This window comes from Drosophila willistoni (assembly GCF_018902025.1).
Source record: "Drosophila willistoni isolate 14030-0811.24 chromosome XL unlocalized genomic scaffold, UCI_dwil_1.1 Seg142, whole genome shotgun sequence".
Lineage (NCBI taxonomy): Eukaryota > Metazoa > Arthropoda > Insecta > Diptera > Drosophilidae > Drosophila > Drosophila willistoni.
The window spans coordinates 2,508,496-2,519,562 of NW_025814053.1; the positions used below are offsets into that span (position 1 = coordinate 2,508,496).

The following is an 11,067-nucleotide window of genomic DNA, read 5'->3' on the forward strand; positions in this document are numbered from 1 at the left end:
ACACACCGACACCCACACAAACAATGGTTTCTCTTTACAGGTAGTTGCCACGGGCATGTTTTATGGTACGGATGCATATTTTACATCCGGTTGGAATATCATGGACGGATCTTTGGTTACCATTTCGATAATTGATTTGTTAATGTCATTGATTAGCGAATCGAGTCCAAGGATATTTGGGATTTTAAGGGTAAGTGCGTGGTAGGGAGAGGGACATTTTTGTGGGGCATCCATCCATCAAAGAACAAGCAAGAACCACATCAGCCAGGAAAAACAGGCAAACAGGACCACGACCACGACCACGCCCACAATAACAAAAAAAAAAAAAAACAAACCAAATACGCTGTTAATAACAATCGATCGGCACCGCGTCCATTTTGGCTGCTGCGCAAGTGCACGCGGATCAAAAAAAAAACAAAAAAATCTCTCGCTACTTCGCCCACACTCGCTAGCTTGCTCGTTACTCGCTGGCGTCTTTACAATTTATTGGCTAACTCTCTATTCCTTTTTTTCACTTAAATACAACTTTTTTTTTCTTCACCAAAATGAAAAACAAAACAATAATATTGATTATAAAATCAACTCAAAAACACTCTTCCTATATGTATATTTTTTTGTAATCTAAAAACTTCAAATTGTGTGTAAATCGGGTAAAAATAATATTGCAGGTAAATTCTCGCTGCTATTATTCAGTTGCAAACGATCCCCCACCAAAACAAAAAATACAAATAATTAAACAAAAAAAAAAATACTAAAAACACTATTATCAGCTCTTTATGTGTGTAGTCCTTCACCATTGTAATCCCTTAAATAAAATCCCCCCCGAAAAAATATATAAAATTTCCTAAATTGTTGATCCGCTTTAATATTGTTCTATACATACCTTTTGAAATCCCCGTAAGCACTTGAAAACCTATTATATCAATGTTATAGATTATGATTTTCAATTCATATCCTCATTTCGTTCAAAATGGAGGTTAATTTTCTCAAAACACATTGAAATTAAAAATTCCCATTTTTGTAGTTGAGTGTTTTGAGAAAATGGTTCCTTATGTAATTAAGTATGTCATAATCCTCACAATCATATGCATATTTGTAGTACACAGTATTTCGCACAGTCATAATCATTTGCCACCATTCCATTTTTCCATTTCATAAATTTGTTGAATATTTAATCAATTAATACTTGTCCTTCATATACTGGCTTTGCTTTAAGATCGCATTCCGTTCCGCATTCCATTTCGATTCGTTTCGTTTCAATATTTCCATAATCAAGAAACGTTTTTTACAAAAGAAAAAACAAAAGAAGAAAGACTTTTTGCCACTCGTTACTCGCCAGTTGTTATATTCTCGTTGGTTTTGTTCTTCTCTTCTTTTCCATGTTTCCATGCATACAGGTGTTTCGACTACTTCGTTCCCTGCGGCCACTGCGAGTGATCAACCGCGCCCCGGGTCTGAAACTAGTCGTGCAAACGCTCTTATCGTCCCTGCGTCCCATTGGCAACATTGTGCTGATTTGCTGCACCTTCTTCATCATTTTCGGCATCCTGGGCGTTCAGCTATTCAAGGGGACCTTCTTCTATTGCGAGGGCGAGAACATCAAGAATGTGCGCACGGCGGCCGAGTGCCGCAGCATACCGGGAAATGTGTGGACGAATCGCAAATACAATTTCGATGATCTCGGCAAGGCATTGATGTCTCTGTTCGTGCTCAGTTCGCGTGATGGCTGGGTGAACATCATGTACACAGGACTGGATGCGGTCGGTGTCGATCAACAGCCTATTGTGAACTACAACGAGTGGCGTCTCTTGTACTTTATTGCATTCATTCTGCTGGTGGGCTTCTTCGTGCTCAACATGTTTGTCGGTGTCGTTGTGGAAAATTTTCATCGGTGTCGCGAGGAGCAGGAGAAGGAGGAGAAGATTCGCCGAGCTGCCAAACGAGCCCTACAGATGGAGAAGAAACGCAGGCGCATGCACGAGCCGCCGTATTACACGAATTACTCGCCGACTCGCATGTTCGTTCACAATGTTGTAACATCGAAATACTTTGATCTGGCAATAGCAGCTGTCATCGGTCTGAATGTGGTGACCATGGCCATGGAATATTATAGAATGCCTAATCCATTGAAATATGCGCTGAAGATCTTCAATTATTTCTTCACGGCGGTGTTCATACTTGAGGCGAACATGAAACTAGTCGCATTGGGATGGAAGCTGTATTTAAAAGATCGCTGGAATCAACTGGATGTCGGCATTGTCTTACTCTCCATTGTGGGCATTGTGCTGGAGGAATTGGAAACGAAATTCATACCCATCAATCCCACCATCATACGTGTGATGCGGGTTCTGCGCATCGCCCGTGTTCTGAAACTCCTCAAAATGGCCAAGGGTATACGCGCCCTGCTCGATACCGTTATGCAGGCCCTACCCCAAGTGGGCAATCTCGGATTGTTGTTCTTCCTGCTATTCTTCATATTTGCGGCATTGGGCGTGGAACTGTTCGGCCGACTCGAGTGCTCCGATGAAATACCCTGCCAGGGCTTGGGCGAGCACGCGCACTTCGCCAACTTTGGCATGGCTTTCCTCACATTGTTTCGCGTAGCGACTGGCGATAATTGGAACGGCATCATGAAGGACACGCTGAGGGATAACTGCGATGACGCGGCTGATTGCGTACGCAATTGCTGCGTCAGCTCGGTCATTGCTCCCATATTCTTTGTGATATTCGTGCTAATGGCGCAATTCGTTTTAGTGAACGTCGTCGTGGCTGTTTTGATGAAACATCTCGAGGAGAGCCACAAGCAAATGGAGGACGAGCTCGATATGGAGGTGGAGCTCGAGCGCGAGCTGGTGCGTGAACAGGAATTCGCCCAGGAACAGAAGCTGTGCCAGCAGCTGGCGGAGGCGCAAGCGAAGGCGCCAGCTCCCCCGCGCCCCCTGGCCAAGGTTAAATCGCTGCCGAAGAATTTCATCTACAGCACACCGTCGCTGGATAAGAAATTCCCTCCACTGACCCTAGCGGGCAGCCTCAACAGTACCGGTGGTAACACAAACACGGGCAGTCCGGGACCGAACCAAGGCCAGACGGGTGCGGCAACGGGAGCGGGAGCTCGCCGCCAAACCGTACAGTACTTCAATCAGCCACCATTAAGCAATGGCCTCGGCCTAAGTCTGGCCGAAATGGGCGGCACGCTGTCGCCTCAGGTGCTGGGCTCGCCCTTCGGTGGCCTTTCGACGACGGCAGGCGCAGCCTCAATAGCTGCTGAGTCAGCGAGTCTGCAACTGCCGCCGTTGGGACGCCGCGGGCGACGCGCCTCGGCCGCAGCCGGCTTCCGTAAGCGCGGCGTGCTGTCCAAAGAACGCTCGCTGGACGAGCAGGCCATTCGACGACGCAATCTGGAGGCCAAGCGCACCAGCTGCGACTCGCTGCCCTGGGGCGGGGACGCCCTCGACTGCAGACGGGGCACGATCTTCGAGAGCCTCGAGTCGGAAGCAGACATACGAAGCATACGCAGTGCGGATGTGACGCGACATAGTGAACCAGACGAATCTCTAGCTGTGGTCAGTAGCAGCAGCACTAGCATACCAGCTTCACCCACACCTACACCTACGCCCACGCCCATGCCCATACCCATGGCGTTGCCGATTGGCATGCCCATACTTACACCCACCACACCGATAAGCAATCAACCGCCACCACGTCGACCCTTTGGCTGGTCACAGTCTGTGGATCAAGGATGCGGTCGGAGCAGCCTCTTGCTCTCCGTGCCACGCTCAATGCCGCCCAGGAGTCGTAGTGGCAGCACCAAACAGCTTTTCAAACAACAAGCCCTAGACGAGGACGCGGATATGGATGAGAGTTCGCTTCTGCTACCCACACTAAGTCTCAGTGGAGGCGGTGCTGGTGCAGGCGGCGGCAGCAGTAGCAGCAGCGGTGGCGGCGGAGGAGGAGTCGGATCGGCCACTAATCTTGAGGATTCAAGTGCTCAGACAGCGGAGATTTCCCCAGCCCTGACCAAATCCGATTCGGCCGATATTTTGCGCATCATTAGCGAGCGTCGTCGCATGGATCAGCGGGATCAGCAACAAGGCGGCGACAGCGGCGGCGCCGGAGGCAATGACATCGAGAACGAGGACAGAGACAATGACTACAACGAGTTGTTGCTCGTCAAGTCTCCGCAATCGTCAATGGACTAATGATACAATATATTAAACTCCACCTTTCTGATATCCTGTCTTGCTGTCTGTCACTGTCTCTGCAAACCTTAGGGAATTTTCTAACACTGAAACTTAAATGTAACTATGTATAACTACCATTTAATCGATAGGCAATAGCATTAACAAATAACGATAACATTATCGATAGCCATAAACTATTACAACTACAATGTGATAGGAAATCAATTGGATTTGAATAGTTAAAAAACACGAAGAAAATAAAAACACAAAAAATATGAATTTGCTATTGAAGTGCAGTAAAATTTCAAAAAAAGAATTCACAACTTAGAGAGAAAAAGTGAAATAAACACTATTATTTTGGTTTTTCTATTTTACGGTCTGGTGTCTAGAGAAACATTATATTGCTGTACTTTTGTATTTGGAAACAATGAACTAGCTTTAAATTAACTTTCCAATATTTCGAGATTTTACTGTACCATTTTGTTGTTTCCAAATTCAATGGCGAAAGTTTCAAAATCGTCACATTAACTATGTAGAGTGGTTGGTATTATGCCTAAGCAAACATATACATACATACGAAATATGTATATACACATATGTATAAATATATAAAAAAAATATTGAAAGTTCTCTAACGAAAATTTAAAAAGAAACGAAAAGAAGAATACAACAAAAAAAAAAAGAAAAAACAAACAAAAAAGTAAGAATCTGTTTTTAGTGCAATTTACGGTTTTCATAAGTTTAACAAACGACAAAATTTAGAAGCAAAACCAAAAAAAAAAAAGAGATAAAGCAAACTAACTAAAATGAAGAAGTTAAAAACAAGTTGTTTAGATTGTTTCCCGTTTCTACCAAGCGTTATATGCGATATAAGCTATACACATAAATACATACATACTATATAGTTCTACTTACGTACATCAAAACACACAAAATACACACACACATATGTACATGCATATATGTATAAATACTTTAGGAGTACGAGAAATTACATGCATACATGATGGAAATTTGTGAAGAAAAATCATCAACTCTGTGATTAGCTCTTAAAAACCAAAACGAAACAAAAAAAAAATACACAAAAATATATAATGCAAAGAAACCACTGACATAGGTATACATACATACACACACACATACTTATGTATAATTAAACCAAATGTGTGTGCATATATAAACATGTACATATACATATGTACATATATATGTACATACATACATATATATACAACATGTATTGTACTTGTATTTTATGTAGTTTAGTTAACAACAAAACAACCGAAAGAAGTAACTACTATAAACATAAACATTAAAAAAACAAAAAGCAATAGAGAAAAGTTATAGTTTTTAAGTTGGTTCTGATCCAATTATAAGAAACAATTGTTTGCGTTTGTTGCCACTTTTCATTCATTCATACATACATACATACATACATACTTATAATATGTTGCCGAAACTTCATGAAAAACGAATTTACTTAGAGGTACTAACAACATACAACAACAATACAACAACATTAAAATGAATAATTAAGTCTTTTCGACAATCCTTCAAACAAAGGCACAAGCTAATGTTTTTGTCTCTCTCTCTCTCTCTCTCTTGAATTCCACGGATCCTTGTCATAAGTTTTCCTCTCTCTCAGTCGCAATTTATGCTGTGCCAAAAAAACTAAAAACCAAAAAAACGATAAGCAAAAGCTCATACAAACTACAAAGAAGAAGACGAAAATAACGAACGATATATTCTATTTTTTATATGTAAAAAGACGGGCTAACGGGCTAGATACGAAAAACAAAGAACAACAGCAACAACAAATTTACGAATCGACGTGTTAACTAAACTAAACTTTGTAGAAATATCGATAAGTCAAATTCAATAACAAACCGATCAAAAGAAAGAAAAGGAACACCTGTAGAAATAATTTCTTAAAGCGGCAACAACAAGCAACAATTTTAAAGTGTAGCATTTATAAAGAATAGTAGAAATTTAATTATAAAACATTTAGTAGTACATATATATACATACAGGCATCCATTATTACAAACATATACATAAACATATATATATATATATATGTATATATATATATTTATACATATATATGTATAAAATGTATATATGAAACTATCAACGAATTACCATAGAAATGACAGATTTTTTTTGATTTTTTTTTTTACTAGGCACAATAACACAAAACACTGTCAATTTTCCAAAACATTTGAACTAAAACGAAAGGATATAAAGGAAAACCAAAAACAAGAATAACAATTTTTACACTCTTTGTAGTCACTATTACAAGAAAACCAATTCTCTCCCTAAACCCCCAGTTTAGATAAACTTTAAAAGAAGAAATTAACAAAAACAAAAAAAAAAACAAACAAAAATTATATAATAATTTCATCTGTGCCTTTCTCTATATACATACATACATATATGAAACGAACAAATTATACGATAACTATACTGGAACAGAGAACTCCCTATACAATCTGCCTTTCCTCCCCTTGACTTTATCTATTGCTCGATATCTCTGTCTCTTTCTCTCAGTCTCTTTCTCAATATATCTCTTTGTAAGACACACACACACACACACATACACACAACTATGTTACCAAGAAAGTTATGCAAAGGCAGTAGACAAAATTAAAAACTAAATACATTTATATCCGTACAACAAACAAATTTTTGTCGTTGTCATCTAAATTGAAAAGTAACAAGAACGACTTGACTTATTTCAATATCGACTTATATAAATAGTCAATTTCTAAGCTTTTGTGTCGACATTATCCCAAAAATTGCCGTTATGTTAATATCGCGCGCTCCTTTTCGACCTGCTGCTGCCTTTGCATGGGTACAATGTTTGTCTGTTCTTGAAACTTGAGGAAAAATTACCTAAAATCTATATGTAGGTACATCATCCCATACATATAAACATTCACACTTTACATAACAACATAATTAATAACAATAATAGTAAAACTACTGAATAATTGCAAAAAAAAAAACAAAACAACAAAAACAAAAAACCAAAAGGTTTTTTTAGGTTAATGCGCTAGTAGTTTTGAATGCAATTTGGTTTTTGTAATTTTTTAAGGTAGCCCTGCTTGAAAATTTAATTTGTTTTTGTTGAAAAAAAACAATTTTTTTAAACTATAAAAAGAGCGTTTTTTTCTTGTTGATTAATAATTAGGTAATAACAACTTAACAAAAAATTAAGAAAAAATGTAACAATTAGACAAAACGTTTGCAAACAACAACAGAAAACAGTAAGAAAAACAAAGGAAAAAAAAACAACTAATTAAATCTAAACTAAATGAAAAATTATAGAAAATTCAATTAAGAAATGAGAGAATATTTGCTTTTAGAAAACCAAAAACTGAAACTAACAAAGTATTAACAATTAAAACCAAACCAAAAATGGTTCAAGTGCGCAACAAGCAAAACAAAAACAAAAAAAAACAAAACATCAGATGAAGTCGTCTCTATAAACAATAGCCAAAAAAAAAAAAAAAAAAAAAACAAACAAGAAACCAAAAATATGGAAGAAAGAAAGAAACCAAAAAAAACAAAAATCAAGTTGTTAACATTTCGTTGCGTACCTTTGCGTATAATTTCAAGTAAATAAATAATAGAGAGAAACTATTGCAAAGAAATCGCTATAAAACATATATACAAACAATAAAAACCAAGCAGTTGATATAACATAACGAGTATTATTAATGGGCTGGCTATTTGGGGCAAATAGTTCAAATCAGAGATTATCTATGGACCTGCTGCTCTTGAAACTTTAGATTTGAAATATTTTATTTCTCTACACGTAAGCTTACGTCGTTCTATTACGTTTACACTCTTGGTGGCGCCATCTGTTGACTTGCCATTACCGTTGACTGGCGCCTAACGGCGAATTCTTTGATTTCAAATTCGAATTTAAGAAAACGGAAGAAGAGATTGCAATTAATTAAGGCCGGAAGTAATATTGCAAATTTTTTAAAATCTTTTTCTCTATCTGTCTCTATCCTGTCTCATAGTTTTGTGTAATTTTTGGTTATTGTATTTTTGCCCTTTGTCTTATTGTAAAATTTTCTCTTCATTGCATAACGAGTGCTTGGGCCGAATTTTTTTATATTTTTTATTTTGTTGTCTTTTAGCTGTGAACTTCGCGCGGCCATAAAAGTGAAATGAAAATATTTTGGCGCCGCTCTTTCTCACTCTCTTCATGGTGTGGCTCTCCCTCTTTTTCTCTAGCGCTCTCTCTGTCACTGTCTCAACTCTCACGCAATCTTTTGGACTCATTTGCCTCTGTGCGTTTGCGTTTTTAATTAACGGCCAAGTTTCTTCTATTGCCACATGAAAGATTGCAAATGAAGTAATTATAAAATAACAAAAAAAAAAACAAAAAAGACAACAAAAACGAAAGACGTTACGACTAACAAACGGCATATTTTCTTTGTTTTTTCTCCATATTTTTTTTTTAATTTTGCGTATTGTGTGTTTGATTCAATTTCAATTTCAACGGTTTTCCTATGCCAAGAAATGCGTTCATGGTCAAAGTGTCAAATCAAAACCAAAAAAAAAGGAAAAAAAACAACGATGATGCAACGGCAACGGTCGAAAAAACGTTGAATATCTCTGCAAATAGTGGCAAGTCATGCTACCCCCATTCCCCTTTCGCTTCTTCCCCCCTCTGAAACCAACATATTGGAGGATTATTATTACGTGCATTTCATGAGCGAATCGAGAAAGTTATTATCGAGGGCAAGACTATGATTCAATCGTTGTTTATTAATCAGTCTGAGTTCTTGTGCCTAGCCTTTAAAATATGTATATACAAGAAAGAACTAGAAATTATCTCAAACTTATTGTATTCAAAAAAGATTAAGGACTAAGCTACATGTTAATGGAACATTTCAGATTAGCAGGATCCTTGCCAATAGGCAATGGTCAGTGGACAGCACTTTCTGCCTAGTTATTGCTGCTCTTTGTTGAAATAATGCCTACAATTTTGTTATGTATGGATTTCCGCGAATGGATACCATAAATTTATAGACTCACGTGTATGTGTGTCGTTAATGATCACACAACTTTTGTCATGGCCTTTTAGTAGCTCTTTGTTAATGTGGTTGCTGTTATTATTTATTCACTGTGAACTAAGCTTTTTTTTTCTTTATTTCTTGACACTTTCACTTTTCTCATTTAAATATGAGGGTTCGACCTCAGAGTCTCTGACAGCGACAGGTTTAAAGACCATCATCATCTTCCAACTTTTTGCTCCCTTCACCCAGTTTTAGGCATTTTTCGATCATTTCATTTGCATATTCTCATTCATTCATTCATTCTCTCTTCCGCTCCCCTTTTTCTCAGCCACTGCTTCAAGTCTCTCTTTCTCTTATCGTTTATGACTCTTTTTCCTATCACTTATGTAGTTTGTGTTCATCATTATGAGTAAGCTTACAATGCAATTTTTACTGTGATGCTCAACAACTTCTGGATGCACTTTGCCAAAAAACAAAAAAAAAAACACCGAAAAACCCAAAACCTGTTTCAGCTTCTTTTTCTTCTTCTTTATTATTTTGCTCTTCTTCTTTACCACCTGCATCTCCTTCTGCTTCTTTGGCCAGAAATGCAGAAATTTTGATTATTTTGTGGTTTTCTTGTTGTTGTTGCTGTTTTTAAAATTATATTTTTGCCAAAAGAACTGGTTTCTTTAACTTGGCTAACGGTTATTTAGTCTCACTCTCAATCTCAACCAGCAGCTCTCTCGCAGTCTTACCCTCTTACTCTTTCTTTCATGCACTGTCTCTGCCTCTGTCTTTTTGTTCCCAACTTTTATCGAAAAATTTAAAAAGCATTGCCATGCACTATAGATTGGAGGATGATTGCACAATTTATACACGTATGTATGTACAAACATACATACATTTATGTATATGTATCGGCAGTGCCCCAACCATCAGAGTAACGGCGACAACTTGTTGTAAGTTGTATGTATGTAAGTATTTATTGTTGATATTTACAACTTTTGTCAGGTAAATGCAACCAACCAACCAACAAAAAAAAATAAAAAAAAATTTAAACAATTGGACAATTGGGAAGGCCTGTGGACTCACAGCATCACGTATACGCCTGTTGGCTATCCATTGGCATGTATGTACGAGTCTACATATGTATGTATGTATGTATAGTGGTCTGGATGAGTGTATGAACGTAAACAGGTCACTAGCACATACATACATCCATACAACAGCAATTAGCCTGCATCTTGCCACATTTCCTGGGCATTTCTTGTTCCTGCCACAATCACGAAAAAGGAGACTTTCTGATCGTTTTAGATCGGTCACTTTTTTATGCCAAGTAATTTATCTTATTTAATTTGCCGTCATTCATCCATCATATGCATAAATATGCAAGTATATATGGGTCATTTATTTTATTTCACTTTCTTGTTAACTTTATTCTTAAATTTTATTAACTCTAATCGATAAATGTTTCTTTTACAATTGTTTTCACTCTGCTTAAACTAATTCACCGTCAATTGTAAGTGAGTGAGTCCTGCATATTTTATATCCTTTCAATGGATAAGAAATATGTATTTGAAATTATTTTCATAAGTATATATATTTTTGTACATAAAAATAAACTATTTTTGTTGTTTTTGTTTTAAATGTTTTATGATATAAAATTCCAGCAATTTATTCGTAATTGCATTTATTCCCACTTTTGCTGCTAATTTGCTTTTTGCGGCCACTTTTGCAACACACACACACACACACATAGACACATTCATTTGTATTACAACATAGGCGATGACGCAGGGCATTTTACACACAGGCGCAGCCGCAGCGGCAGCAACATTTCGAGCTCTCCCTCTCTTGGAGTCGCTCTC

At 37.7% G+C, this 11,067-nt stretch overlaps 1 protein-coding gene across 2 annotated transcripts in view; it reads left to right on the top strand.

The window, feature by feature from the left end:
* The window catches only part of LOC6652900, a 95,167-nt gene extending 90,695 nt beyond the window's left edge, over window positions 1-4,472 (top strand). For both annotated transcript variants that reach the window (XM_023181294.2, XM_023181295.2), the window contains 2 exons: window positions 41-190; window positions 1,398-4,472. In XM_023181294.2, the coding sequence (XP_023037062.1) occupies window positions 41-190; window positions 1,398-4,199 (2,952 nt within the window). In that variant the 3' untranslated portion in view covers window positions 4,200-4,472. The remainder of the gene's footprint in view (window positions 1-40; window positions 191-1,397) is intronic.
* The last annotated feature ends 6,595 nt before the right edge of the window (window positions 4,473-11,067 follow it).